The sequence below is a fragment of the Archocentrus centrarchus genome, chromosome 16 (assembly GCF_007364275.1).
Source record: "Archocentrus centrarchus isolate MPI-CPG fArcCen1 chromosome 16, fArcCen1, whole genome shotgun sequence".
In the NCBI taxonomy this organism is placed as follows: domain Eukaryota; kingdom Metazoa; phylum Chordata; class Actinopteri; order Cichliformes; family Cichlidae; genus Archocentrus; species Archocentrus centrarchus.
In genome coordinates this window covers 25,507,429-25,522,538 of record NC_044361.1, presented here as the reverse complement: position 1 = coordinate 25,522,538, position 15,110 = coordinate 25,507,429, and the positions used below count along the sequence as shown (strand labels likewise).

The 15,110-nt window shown below is 40.2% G+C and overlaps 1 protein-coding gene across 2 annotated transcripts; it reads left to right on the top strand.

The window, feature by feature from the left end:
- The first annotated feature begins 708 nt into the window (after positions 1-708).
- Positions 709-14,939, top strand: mboat7 (membrane bound O-acyltransferase domain containing 7). Of its 2 annotated transcripts, none has more exons than XM_030750528.1 (9): positions 709-952; positions 2,690-2,769; positions 7,851-7,980; positions 8,206-8,332; positions 8,429-8,585; positions 8,984-9,179; positions 10,412-10,564; positions 10,696-10,872; positions 12,239-14,939. In XM_030750528.1, exons 2-9 carry the CDS (start codon positions 2,694-2,696, stop codon positions 12,648-12,650), a joined length of 1,428 nt encoding a protein of 475 aa, XP_030606388.1. In that variant the 5' UTR covers positions 709-952; positions 2,690-2,693; the 3' UTR covers positions 12,651-14,939. The 2 variants fall into 2 exon arrangements, with proteins under 2 accessions (XP_030606388.1, XP_030606389.1); XM_030750529.1 differs by having other exon boundaries at positions 2,687-2,769.
- Positions 14,940-15,110: the final 171 nt, after the last annotated feature.

The following is a 15,110-nucleotide window of genomic DNA, read 5'->3' as shown; positions in this document are numbered from 1 at the left end:
ATGAACAGGCAGCCGATGAAGAAAAGCAAAACTCGGGAAGCGTAATCTAGAAGCGATGATGAGATTTAGCTAATTTTACTGTCTCCTCAGCTGCATAATTCAAGACAACACCTGAATTGACATGCTTAACCACAGGTGGTTGTCAAAAGTGTTGCAGAGGTTTTTACAATATCAGCCCAACTTTACAGAAAGGGAGCTCAGCTGTGTACGTGTGAATGCTCAATACATCCTCTTATCCATATTTCTCTGAAGGAAGTTCAGTGCTAATCCAGTATTTAATTTATTGAATCCAGTCATTCAGTACATTTAATTTAAGAATGTTGTTGGGGTTAAAAGAGATGTACAGCTGTGTCTCATCTGCATAAAAGTGAGAAAACAGACTCTGCCTGTGGAAGACATACCCCAGGGGTAACGTACAGGAGAGATCCAAGGCGGTACCCCCACAGGTCTTCTTAAATGAGGATAATGGGACTTGACAACACAAAGATCTAGCCTAAAAATAAGAATAAAATTACCTTACAACAGTACCAGAAATGTCAACCCAGTGTTGGAGACGATTCAGTAAAACAGTGAGCAATGTGAGCAGTCATTGCCTGTTTTAACTTGAAAAGGTACAACCCATGTCCCTGCAGTGAGTAATGGTACAATCCGGGTGCTAGTTTAGCTCGGGGGGTTCCGCAAGGCTGAATGCAGTGGCTGGGGTTCGAAACCGACCCGAGGCCCTTTGCTGCCTGTCTTCCTCCACTTTCTCTCTCCCTGCTTCCCTGTCCTTTATCACTGGTCTAACTAATAAAGGCAAAATTTTCATGCAATTAAGAAAGTGGTGCAATCCACTTCTGACGCATCTTTCATCAACCAGGAAGTGAAATGTGATCCGGCAGTGAAGTGTGAATGGCCAGTTAGGTGTGTTACCAGAGAGTCTCCAAACCGGCAGGTATCCCTCTGTGTAAATGTAAGTAACGCTTACGGCTGTCACGATGTTCGCTCTGTTAGGAAACATTAATGTGCACTCTTTGTTTAGCTTTTTGACTACTTCCTGTCTATAATTAACGGTTGTAGAGCCGTGGCTTAAGCTCCTGTTTTATGCGTTATCTTGTGTGTTTTTAGCCCAGTTTATCCAATAAAACAGCACAGTACAGCTGTCTGTTACTGGTCGCTCACACTGGAAGTAGCTTGGTGAAGGTGCGCATGCTGATGGTAACTAACAGCAGCTACGTTTAGCCCCGCAATAATCAACAGTGGTTTCCACACTTAGAAGAAAAAGAGTAGTATGCTCTTACACAAGTGCTCTTCCATACTTCTCACCGCAAATTACCTTAACGCGGATTATTTCTCCTTCAGGACGCATTCAGACACCCCCCATCCATGTGAGGGGTGTTACAGTGGACTCTGTATAGACTGGCATGCTCTCGTAAGGGTTTACAGATGTTTGCAGATTATTTTAAAATAGCTTTGTGTTTTTAAAGCCTATTGTACTCCATTTCATGCAGCACATATTTGGAGCCCTTACAGTATATTAAAAATGAAAAAAGCTTGAGGTAGTATAATGATGCATTCAGCATCCTTAAGCTTCCACGATGGATCAGTACAAGCCAAATGTTTGTGACTAGTAACGCTCCTACCTTTCATACTTTGCTGAGAAATTTTAGTTGTAAATTTATGGGTCGATTAATAGTTTGAGAAAATCTGGTCATAATGGTTTTAACTGTACCTTCTTTAAGTGATACAAGATATATAATGGGTCTGGAAACATTGGAACAATGTTCATTTTTTTCATTTCGTAATTACTGATGATTGCATTTTTGTGTTGTCTTTTATTACTTTTTTATTAAGATGCACAGTAAAATAAAGTTCAGTTCAGTTCACCACACAGAAAAGCTATAGCGGTCAGATAAGCGCAGTGCGTTAAAACAGGGTTTTTCCTGGCTTAAAATAGGTTTTTATTAGGCGTCTAAACACAAATCCACATACAATGAGTCTGTGTTTCCTGGCTCAGTAGAAATTTAAGCATTTCCCTCCTCATTCAATGAACTTAACTGTTTAGTATGCTTAACTAAATGACACATAAATGTGAAAAAAGGAAACTTGCAATTTTGTTACAGTCCTGAATTTCTCTCTGAACTATAGCAGAGCAGAAGTGCTGTAAAAAGTCTCTAGTAAAAGAAATATTCCTTTAAAATTTGCACTTAAGCACAATATTTAAATGCAAATTGCACTACCACCACTGCTGCAGCTGAAATTGAGGAAACCTCGTGTTACTCGTGGGAAGATTTTACGCACGCACAAGCGATTACTATCTGCTGTTGTTACTAAGATGTTTCTGCAAAAACAAATGGTACATCAGCTAGGTCACAGCTAAATAACACGTGTTTATATTTCCTGTTGCTAAACACTCCGGCCTCAGTGTTGTGTTGGTGTAATTCAGCACACTGTGAATGCTCCTTAAAACAGCCCTCACTGTCAGCACATGAGCTTTGAAAAATAAGTGAAATATTTCCTCTTTGCAGTGAACAGTGTTTCTGTCATGTTTTACTTTACATGTTGCTTATATAAAATATAACATTGTGTGTTTAGTTTTCTGTTCGGATCTGATATTTGTGTGTGTGTGTGTGTGTGTGTGTGTGTGTGTGTGTGTGTGTGTGTGTGTGTGTGTGTGTGTGTGTGTGTGTGTGTGTGTGTGTGTCAGTAGAGCAATGTCTCCTGATGAGCTGGTGTACCTGGGAGTTCTTGTTGCCTCAATCCCTGTTGGGTTCCTTTTCCGTTACCTCAGTGAGTATTTTAATGAAGTTATGGACATATATTTAAGTATAAGAAAAATGTGTTGTTTTTTTAAAATTTGTGTAGTGCTGCTTGGTTATTCTTATAACCAGGAGTTACTGTTTACACGCAAAAGAAGACAAAATACCAACAACAAGACAACATAATTCTGTTATAGTGAGTGAAGCCTGCTTTCTATTTACAGCTTTAGTCCACAAAAGAATAATCTGAGATTTTAAGTGGGTTTTTTTTTTTTTTTGTTTTTGTTTTTTTGTTTTTCAAAGAGAGACTCCCATTCTTTAAAGGGCTGAAAAAGTGAAAACTAGACCATAGTTTGACCAGAGTTTTCAGGCTCTCTTTTTGCTCGGCTAGTTCACTGTGGTAACTGATGCTCAACAAATGACCTGGTCCAGAGCAGGTTATGCTCAGAGTTTTGGTTAAAAATGGACTAAATTACTAATTCTGTTCATATTCAGTACTGTCAATGTGCTCAAAAAAAATCACACATCAGATCTTGATGAATGAGATATTCAAATTGAAAATCTTTGCTGACACATTGTGTAATTTGTTGAAAACAAAACAAAGTTCAATGTTCAATCAGTGGAAAACAAAGTTATCAACTCTTTGAAGGCAAAAATCAAAGTCAAAAATTGTTCAAGTGTTCCTTTAAATTTATTTATTTATTTAGGAGGAGCAGATACTTTGCTGGAGGATGATTTTATATACAGTGGCTTGAAAAAGTATTCGGCCCCCTTGAACTTTTCAACCTTTTGCCACATTTCAGGCTTCAAACATAAAGATATAAAATTTTAATTTTTTGTGGAGAATCAACAAGTGGGACACAATCGTGAAGTGGAATGAAATTTATTGGATGTGTCAAACCTTTTTAACAAATAAAAAACTGAAAAGTGGGGCGTGTAATATTATTCGGCCCCTTTACTTTCAGTGCAGCAAACTCACTCCAGAAGTTCAGTGAGGATCTCTGAATGATCCAATGTTGTCCCAAATGACTGATGATGATAAATAGAATCCACCTGTGTGTAATCAAGTCTCCGTATAAATGCACCTGCTCTGTGAGAGTCTCAGGGTTCTGTTCAAAGCACAGAGAGCATCATGAAGACCAAGGAACACACCAGGCAGGTCCGAGATACTGTTGTGGAGAAGTTCAAAGCCGGATTTGGATACAAGAAGATTTCCCAAGCTTTAAACATCTCAAGGAGCACTGTGCAAGCAATCATATTGAAATGGAAGGAGTATCAGACCACTGCAAATCTACCAAGACCCGGCCGTCCCTCTAAACTTTCATCTCAAACAAGGAGAAGACTCATCAGAAATGCAGCCAAGAGGCCCATGATCACTCTGGATGAACTGCAGAGATCTACAGCTGAGGTGGGAGAGTCTGTCCATAGGACAACAATCAGTTTTACACTGCACAAATCTGGCCTTTATGAAAGAGTGGCAAGAAGAAAGCCATTTCTCAAAGATATCCATAAAAAGTCTTGGTTAAAGTTTGCCACAAGCCACCTGGGAGACACACCAAACGTGTGGAAGAAGGTGCTCTGGTCAGATGAAACCAAGATCGAACTTTTTGGCCACAATGCAAAATGATATGTTTGGCGTAAAAGCAACACAGCTCATCACCCTGAACACACCATCCCCACTCTCAAACATGGTGGTGGCAGTATCATGGGTTGGGCCTGCTTTTCGTCAGCAGGGACATGGAAGATGGTCAAAATAGATGGGAAGATGGATGGGGCCAAATATAGGACCATTCTGGAAGAAAACCTGTTGGAGTCTGCAAGAGACCTGAGACTGGGACGGAGATTTATCTTCCAACAAGACAATGATCCAAAACATAAAGCCAAATCTACAATGGAATGGTTCACAGATAAAAGTATCCAGGTGTTGGAATGGCCAAGTCAAAGTGCAGACCTGAATCCAATCGAGAATCTGTGGAAAGAGCTGAAGACTGCTGTTCACAAACGCTCTCCATCCAACCTCACTGAGCTCGAGCTGTTTTGCAAAGAAGAATGGGCAAGAATTTCAGTCTCTCGATGTGCAAAACTGATAGAGACATACTCCAAGCGACTTGCAGCTGTAATTGCAGCAAAAGGTGGCGCTACAAAGTATTAACGCCGAATAATATTGCATGCCCCACTTTTCAGTTTTTTATTTGTTAAAAAAGTTTGACACATCCAATAAATTTCATTCCACTTCACGATTGTGTCCCACTTGTTGTTGTTTGTTCACAAAAAATTAAAATTTTATATCTTTATGTTTGAAGCCTGAAATGTGGCAAAAGGTTGAAAAGTTCAAGGGGGCTGAATACTTTGGCAAGGCACTGTATATTTCACTGGAATTTAATGTGAAAGACCAACACAAAGTGGTGTACAATTGTGAAGTGGAAAGAAAATTATACATGATCCAAAACATTTTTTACAAATAAAAAACTGAAAAGTGTGGTGTGCAAAAGTATTCAGCCCCCTTTTCTCTAAGTGCAACAATTGCATTCAGAAGTTGCCTGATGACTGCTAATGACTAAAAAGAGTCCACCTGTGTGTAATCTAATCTCAGTACAAATACAGCTGTTCCGTGACGGCCTCAGAGGTTGGTTAAGAGAATATTGGGGAGTAAACAGCATCATGAAGTCCAAAGAACACAGCAGACAGGTCAGGAATAAGGTTGTGGAGAAGCTTAAAGCAGGCTTAGGCTATAAAAAGATTTCCCAAGCTTTGAACATCTCACGGAGCACTGTTCAATCCATTATCCAGAAATGGAAAGAGTATGGCACAACTGTAAACCTACCAAGACAAGGCCGTCCACCTAAACTTACAGGCCGAACAAGGAGAGCACTGATCAGAGATGCAGCCAAGAGGCCCGTGGTGACTCTGGACGAAATGCAGAGATCTACAGCTGAGGTGGGGGAATCTGTCCACAGGACAACTATTAGTCATGCACTGCACAAATGTGGTCTTTATGGAAGAGTGGCAAGAAGAAAGCCATTGTTAAAAGAAAACCATAAAAAGTCCTGTTTGCAGTTTGCCAGAAGCCATGTTGGAGACACAGCAAACATGTGGAACAAGGTGCTTTGGTCAGATGAGACCAAAATTGAACTTTTTGGCCAAAATGCAAAACGCCATGTGTGGCAGAGAATTAACACTGCACATGACTCTGAACACACCATCCCCACTGTCAAATATGGTGGTGGCAGCATCATGCTCTGGGGCTGCTTCTCTTCAGCAGGGACAGGGAAGTTGGTCAGAGTTGATGGGAAGATGGATGGAGCCAAATACAGGGCAATCTTGGAAGAAAACCTGTTGGAGTCTGCAAAAAACTTGAGACTGGGGCGGAGGTTCACCTTCCAGCAGGTCAACGACCCTAAAAATAAAGCCAGGGCTACAATGGAATGGTTTAAAACCAAACATATTCATGTGTTAGAATGGCAAAGTCAAAGTCCAGAGCTGAACCCAACTGAGAATCTGTGGCAAGATCTGAAAACTGCTGTTCACAAACGCTCTCCATCTAATCTGACTGAGCTTGAGCTGTTTTGCAAAGAAGAACGGGCAAAAATTTCAGTCACTAGATGTGCAAAGCTGGTGGAGACATACCCTAAAAGACTTGCAGCTGTAATTGCAGCAAAAGGTGGTTCCACAAAGTATTGACTCAGGGGGGCTGAATACTTTTGCACACCGCACTTTTCAGTTTTTTATTTGTAAAAAATGTTTTGAATCATGTATAATTTTCTTTCCACTTCACAATTGTATACCACTTTGTGTTGGTCTTTCACATTAAATTCCAGTGAAATATATTTGTTTGTGGTTGTAATGTGACAAAATATGGAAAAGTTCAAGGGGTATGAATACTTTTGCAAGCCACTGTATGCAACCTATTCGGTGATATCTTACAAACACCCCTGAAGGAAGCTGTGCCAGGAAGCAGCACAAAAGTGTGTGTGACATTGTCACAGGAAATTGCATGCATTCAGTTGGTGATGCAAGAAAATGCATTAATAGTTTTATGTCTAATCCTAATATTCTGCAGGCTGTTTTACACAGTAGGTACTAGAACATGGATTAGAAAACTGATCAGTTGCATTTGTAGGCTATTTATCACAAAGGATACCTATCAATCAGTAAAATTATTTTCACATTGATGTGGCGACAAACTAAAGTAATTGTCATGTCCCTTTTATTAGGTGGCGAAGTGTCAGAACACACTGAGTAACATTTAGTGTTTAACAAACGTTTCAGAGCTCTGATGTACAGCCTTCATTTTACAGATAACAGCAGCACTGAGCTATAAATATATTAACATGAAGTCATTTTTTTTTTCTGCTTGTGCTGATCTTGAATTCACAAGATTTCTGCAGTGTTGCTCTCATCTTCTTTGCATCAACACAGATTCATGTTACTGTTACACTTTTATGTTCTTCACAGATTTCTTTCGCCCGGTCTGATAACGTCTCTGATTGGAATTGCGCGACAAAGAGTCATATAACGTGACTCTCTTTAAGTCCCCCGTAAAGTCCTGTGAAAACTTTCTGTTCTACATAACTGTAGTTAATTTTTTTTAATGTTTGGGGAAATTCACTTTGTGTCTGTGGAAATATTCTGATTAATAAAACCACAATAGAAACTGAGGACAGATGTTTAATGACAAAGCCTCACAGAAAGCTTCATCAATAAGTCATTTTATTAGCAGAGATATCCTGGAAGGTATGAACGATCTTTTGGTGTACCTGTACCTCAGTTTGAATACGTGCAGGATAAACACATGTTTACGTTCATATTTTCACCTTTGCATTTTCATTAGTTTGAAATATTTTTTACTGTTTATGACCAAGTATGAATTTCCCTTTAAATATTGTCACTAAGTAGCTGGTGATTTTTTTTATTTTATTTTTTTTAAATTTTGTGCGCAAATAAATGGCAGCATTCCTAATCTCTGTCTCTTGTCATCAGGGGGTGACAGCAGTGGGTGGAAATAAGCAGACTTATGCAACCCTACATTTTTCCTGCTGTGTCAGGTGCTTTTCCTGCCCCATGGTAGACGGTTGTAGGTGGCTTCACTGTGCAATTTTTCTGTCACTTCAGGTCCACCTGTGAAGCAGGGGGCAGCTCTCCTTCTGGGCCTGTCCATCACCATCGCCACCTGTCACATCCACACGCTCCACTCGCTGGTGACAGTGATCGGAACATGGATTATTATAAAGACCAGCTGGAGGTGAGGGAATCACATCATGCATTTCAAACTTATTTTACTGTATAGCACACAAATTGTGGATTAACCTGTAAATTCCTTTCTCAAGTACGGTAACTGGTGCCTCTAAAGTGTAGAAAATGTCAAAAAAAATAACGTAAGCTTTAATTTCAGGCAAAAAGTGACGAATACAGCAGGACTCTACAATATGCAGTCTCACTCCTAACTATATGTGTCTCTGTCTATAAGCCATGCCCCAGCACTGAGCCTCAGCTGGACCTTTCTCTACCTCCTCTTCTTCCGCCTGGTCACTTGGTTTGGTCTGCCCCCACCAACACCTTTTGCCAACGCCATCCAGCTACTTCTCACGCTCAAGGTACAGAAACCTAAAAACACTCTGCGCAGCAGCAAAATCAGTGGATAAATTTACAGTTATTAAATTTTAAACATCTTTATCTTACTGATAATGTAGATGGTGAGCCTAGCCAATGAGGTGCACAGCTTCCACGTGGAGAAGAAGAAGGACGTGAGCTCCTTTGCAAAGTCCCTCGTCGTTGGCGGTCTGTTGCAGGAGCCCTCCATCTACGACATTTTGTCCTATAGTTACTGTTATGTCGGTATAATGACAGGTAAATATCTTACGTTTAATGTTAGGAAAAGGAAGTTCTGATGTTTAAATGAACTGTTTTTGTGTGTGAACTGTAATTATGTGCTGTTCTCTTTGATGTTAATTTGCTTTTGCATGAATTTTAACTGTTGTCTCTCTTTGTCTCACTTTCTGCTACTTGTCCAATATTGTGAGTCCATACTGTTCTTTAGTATTGTTTCTATTTCTCCCAGTTTTCATATATCTCTACTTTATTTTTGTTTTCTCACTCCCTTTTCATATGCAACACCCTCTGTTTTTTTGAACCACACTGCCCCCTAATGTTCCCTTTTGTACCTTGCATCATCCTGATTGTCCATTTTTGTTTGTCTTCTCACTGCTGCATTTATCCCTTTGTCTCATCCCTACATGTCCTTAAAGGCCCTTTCTTCCGCTTCCAAACATACATTGACTGGGTGAGGCAGCCGAGCCCGCTGGCCCTCCCCGCTTTGACGCCATGCCTGCAGCGTTTGAAGCTGGTTCCTGTCTACGGCGCTCTGTTCCTGGCAGTCAACTTTGTCTTTCCTCTGGCCTACGTTCGTACTCAGGAGTTCTTGGATCAAAATATTTTCTTTAGGTATTTTGACAAGGCATCACCACAATGGCAATGTCCTTCGGGAAGTTAATAGGAGTTGTAGATTAATTTCATAATCATCTTTATCAGTGGTACAATATAGATAAAAATAGACTAAAATAACCACAGGTACGTACAAAGCAATTCTTTACATTCTATTAGAAGAATGCATTAGACTAAAATCATAAGAAATAGAGATCAAAATAGCTGGCCACTTTATTAGGTACACCTACATGTTCAGCCAACTTGAACTTTGTGACATGGCACGTTATCCTGCTGGAAGCAGCCATCAGAAAATGGGTATAGTGTAGTCATGAGGGGATGGACATAGTCAGCAACAATACTCAGTCAGCCTGTGGCATTTAAATTATAGTCACTTGGTATTAACAGGCCCAAAGTGTGCCAAGAAAATATCTCACACTGTTACGCCACCACCAACCTGACCCGTTTTCATGTTTACATCAAATCTGACCCCACCATCTGAATGTCGCAGAAGGAATCAAGACTCATCAGACCAGGCAACATTTTTCCAGTCTTCTATTGCCAAATTTTGGTGAGCCTGTGTTAAATGAAGCCTTAGTTTCCTTTTCTTATTTGACTGGAGTGGCACCTGGTGTGGTCTTCTGCTGCTGTAGCCCATCTGCTTCAAGGTTCAATGTGTTCAGAGGTGCTCTTCTGCACATCTTGGTTGTAACAAGTGGTTATTTGAGTTACCGTTGCCTTCCTATCAGTGCAATGCAGTCAGGCCATTCTCCTCTGATCTCTGGCATCAACAAGGTATTTTCACTATTTTCACCTATCTGCTGCTCACGGGATAGTTTCTGTTTGTCGGACCATTCTCTGTAAATCCTGGAGATGACTATGCAGGAAAATCCCAGTAGATCAGCAGATTTGGAAATACTCAGACCTGCCTGTCTGGCACTAACAACTGTGCTACATTCAAAGTCACTTAATGGGGAAAAAAAGGTGATTTCTGATGCTCAGTTTGAACTTCAGCAGGCCATCTTGAGCACATCTACACGACTAAATGTATTGAGTTGCTGCCATGTGATTGGCTGATTAGATATTTGCATTAACAAGCAGTTGTACCTAATTAAGTGGCCAGTGAGTGTATTTCTGTCAAAGCTTTTCTTTTGCTTGAAGATAAGGTACAGTACAAACTGTTGAACAGCTTTCACATCTTATGTTTCATAAGACAGGTACATAACACACTTTGGCTTTCTTTTCATCATCAGGATGTTCTACATGGTAGCGATATTCTTCGTATTTAGGATGCGTTTCTATTCAGCGTGGTGTGGAGCTGAGGCTGGCTGTATTAGTGCTGGGCTGGGCTGCTATCCAGAAAAGGCACTTTCCAAACCTGGAGGAGGACCTACTGTCAACTACAGGTACATAATCACAGGAATAGCAAGTATATAAAAAGAGGATGGGTCTGTATAAATAAATGAGTATTGTAAAAGTGTGTTGATTTAATATTTTTGGTGTTGAAAGGCTGATTTCTTTTCCTCCTTCTCTCCAGTCCTGATCCCACCACCGAGGAAAAATATGACTTTAAAACCATCCAGAACATCGACTGTTACAACACGGACTTCTGCGTGAAGGTCCGACATGGCATGCGTTACTGGAACATGACAGTGCAGTGGTGGCTGCATCACTACATCTACCCCAATGCTCCCTTCAAAGCCTACACACTCAGGTATGTGCAGCAGATTCAACAATAAAAGATCCCTGTGTATATGGGACCTGTGCAGTGAGGTACAATAGGGGGGCGCATCTGCGAGGTAACAGCAAGCGTCTCGAGTTTCTGAAGATTTGGTAGCGAGAACAAAGATTGGCCTTGTGGTCTGATGAGTCCAGATTTACCCTGTTTCAGAGTGATGGGAGCATCAAGGTGAGAAGAGAGGTGGATGAAGTGAGGCACCCATCATGCCTATTGCCTACCATGCAAGCCTGTGTGGTCAGTGTTATGATCTGGGTTTCTTCATTGGGCCAGGTCTAGGTTTAGCAACATTATGTGGTCAAAAAAATTAGGTCAGCTGACTACCTGAATATACTGAATGACCAGGTTCTTCCATAAATGGATTTTTTTTTCTTCCCTGATGGCAATGCCAGGATTAATCAGGCTCAAATTGTGAAAGAGTTATTCAGGGAACATGAGACATCATTTCCACACATGGGTTGTCCACCACTAAGTCCAGACGCAGCAGTCTGACTCTCCCATCATTGGTACAATGTTGTTGAAAAATGCAACTCTGGATGGAAATAAATGTTGTGACATTACATAAGCTTATCAAAATGATGAAACAGCAAATGCATGCTGTCATCAAAGCTAAAGGTGATCCAACAAAATATGAGTGTGTGACCTTTTTAGTGGGTCTGGCCAGTGTATTATTATTATTATTATTATTATTATTATTAACAAATGTCTCATCTTATATCTTTCCAAGTCTCTTTGTACATTTTAAAAAATATGTCTCAGTTACACAATGTTAAACCATAAAGAAAAAGTAAAAAGAACAGCTCAACACTTCAGTTTGTAGCAAACATGACTCACTCGGTAGTGGATTTTTTTTAGCCTATTTTCAGCAATGCATTCTGTTCTCCAGTGAGTATTAACAGTAGTGGGAAGTTGTGTGTGGGATTGAATAAAAAATAAACTACACTACCTACTACAAAGAGAGTACACAGTGTTCATTGTAATAAAAGAACATATCAGCCAGTGCCACAGTGTGGCTCACTGATGTGTTTTTGTGGATAACAGTGGAAGTTTACAGCATGAAGAATCTTAAATATACACATAAATATGAAGAAATTCGGGTAAAAATGCTGTTCTAGTTTTTTCTTCCAAACACACTTAGTGATTAAACTCTTACTACAGACTTTAAAGACCCACCTAATGTAAATGTGCATGTTAAAATCTTAACTGTTATTAGTCCAACTCTTTTTTTTTTTTTCTGCACTACCCTGATCCTGCCTCATCATGTTGATAAATCTAATAACAAAGATAAACTCGCCTCGTGTTTGATGTGCCGCTCGCCTGTCTGTCTGTCTGTACCTCTCAGGGCTGGCTGGACCATGTTCATCAGCGCCTACTGGCACGGACTACATGCTGGCTATTACCTCTCTTTCCTCACCATCCCTCTGTGTATCGCAGCAGAGTCGGCCATGGAGGCCGCAGTCCGAGCTAAACTGGGTCCTCGTGGTCAGAACATCTTTGACTGGGTTCACTGGTTCTTGAAAATGAGGGCCTATGACTACATGTGCATGGGCTTCGTGCTGCTGAAGGCCTCTGACACCATCAACTACTGGACATCCATCTACTTCATCATGCATGTCATTGCTGTTTGCTGTATAACAGTGGGCAGGGTCCTAAAGGGAGGGAAAAGGGAAGGGAGGAGAGGTGAAAAAGAAGAGAAAAGAGATGGAGAGATGATAGATAATGATAAAAAGCAAACTGGAGAAAAAACAGACTGAAAGGAGGTACTGGGGGGGGAAAACTGGTTAGATCATTTTTGGGAGCTGAGGAGGAGGTTGCTGCAAGAGCCGAATTTCACTGATCGCACCAACACTTATCTTTCTAACAAAAAAAACCTCACACAGGTCCGAGAGAAAATTTCGAACAAAAGAGCATTTCATTTAAACACATACATAATAATGCTGTGAACAATGGAAGAGGAATATTCAAGCGCCATGAATGTTACTCTCGGAGCGTGAGTGGCAGCTGGGCTGTAAATGGTTACAGTGCAGCAGATATCTGAACATTACAGGGAAACTGTTCACATGTGGATACAAGCACCCAAACCAGCACAGATTCTCTTTTATGATTTCTCTTTTGATAAAGCCTATTAGCCATTTTACTTAAAATCAAACAGACTAACCCTTTTGTAACTTGGACACATGTGATCCACTAAATCTGTTTCTTTATGTAGCAAAATGAATGTAGATAAAGGTTCATACTTACCAACTGTGTGTCTGTAAGACTTCAGTGTAGCCTGTGTAGCCTTCAGTGTCCACAAGTTGTTAGCTTGCATTTTACTTTAAAATTATTTTTTAAAAAGTTGTCAAATTTACTTTCCTATAGTTGAAAATATAGAACTCAAGAGTAAAATATGAAAGTGATCCAGTGGTTGAAATTCTGTGGTTCTATTATTCTGTTTTCTAACCTGGTGGTTGCCTTGGATAATTTTCAAGTGGGCTTGTGTGATTTTTCAAATTAAGGGCACCAGAGGAACAAACACACAGATTTCAGTGCTTGTATCCACATCTGAAAGATTCTTAGTTACCTGCTGCACTAGTAATACACTCCTCTCACCTGTGCATGTTTTTGATTGCATGTCATGACACCATGTCCACTTACGAGCATATTGGCATTGTATTTCTAGTCAAACGAGGTGGATGACATGTTAAGATCGCGGCTTCAGCCTATATTAGAATGATGAGCGACTGGTATGCGATTGTGATTTCATGATTGTGTCATTAGCTCAGCTATTATGGCCTGTATGATAAGAGTTTACCTTTGCATTTCTGCCGAATTAAGTATTTAGATAACATGATATATGTGTGTATATATTATATATACAGGCGCAGTATGTTCTTTTATTTTGTACCTAAACATTTCTGCACTCTGGCTTTGATCTTGTAAATTTGAAACGTTTCTCTGTTTTGGATTACATCCCCGCACTGTTCTGCCTACACCTGTGAGCAGTTTGGATCATATCAGGAGCACTGCAGTATTGTATCCAGCGAAAGGTGTGCCATGTAGATGAAATGTAATAACAGTCCGTTCACTGCCAAAATGTCTGTACTGCCATCATGTACCATTCTGGGTAGGGACCAAACATTTGATGTGAAAAGTCACAATTTTCTATAAGCTGCCAGTGTTTGTCATTGATAACAGCACAGCTAGGATTGGAGGTTATTGTCAATAAAGTCATCCATCCAATTATTTTCTTAATGGCTTGTCCAATTCACAGTGACAATTCACAGAGTCACAGGGCGATGGAGCCTATCTCAGCTGACTTTGGGCAAGAGGTGGGGAACACCTTGGACATGTCTCACTGTTAATTATTTTTCCCAGTGTTGATATGTGTGTTCAAGGCAGTAATAGGATATTTTAGGGAGGCCATATTTTGAATTTTTGTGATACAATCATTTCTAGAATGTGGAGAACAAACAGTTTTATATCAACAATGTGCTTCAGTTAAAAGTTACTACATGATGGTATTGAGTTATTGCCAGGCCCCGACTTTTTGTTTCACGCTGTGCGGTAGCCCTGCTGTATCCTTATTTTACATGAGCATGACCGAGAGCAGTGTTGAAAGGTCTGCAGAACTGAGATCATTTGAATTACAAATTAATTTTTGTGTTGTGCTGTTTTACTCTGTGTGTGTGCCAAACTCTACCCTTGGAGAAATGTTTTTGTTGTTGCACAGCGATGATTGTGAATACGAGTCCTTCTGTTCACCACTCGTCTCCAGAGCATTTTTTTTTTTTGTTTTGTGTTTTTGTTTTAGGCTTCAGACACTACACCGGCTGTAACATTCCGTGCTTTGTAAGTGTTTGTAAGTGTCACCATATCTGGCTATGTTTTGTTTGGTTTAAAGTTCATGTAGAACCTCTGCAAAGCATGAGGATGTGGCTGGTAGAAAACAAAATGTGTACATCATTTCTTCAAGATGGAGAAAAATCTTTAGCTTTTCAACACTGGCGCTTTCTTTAAATGTAGTTAACTACATCCTGTGATTAAAAACCTTTTGTTGTACACATTGTGTTGTATTTCATTTCCTGCTATCACTGCCTGTTGTAAAAATGCACCAAATCCCTCCAGTTTCCTGTAAAGTCAAAGACTTTAAACACTTGGTTTAACCTCCATGTCTTTATTGGGCTTTTTCTGGTGGGTTTAACCAGTGCGACAAAAGCACAGATGAGGTGGGA

Excerpts from the sequence above, each read along its gene's own strand:
- mboat7 (XM_030750528.1), top strand. The coding sequence starts at position 2,694 with ATGTCTCCTGATGAGCTGGTGTACCTGGGAGTTCTTGTTGCCTCAATC. Across the intron at positions 7,981-8,205 it reads ATTATAAAGACCAGCTGGAG|CCATGCCCCAGCACTGAGCC; the intron begins GTGAGGGAATCA and ends TCTGTCTATAAG. Across the intron at positions 8,333-8,428 it reads AGCTACTTCTCACGCTCAAG|ATGGTGAGCCTAGCCAATGA; the intron begins GTACAGAAACCT and ends CTGATAATGTAG.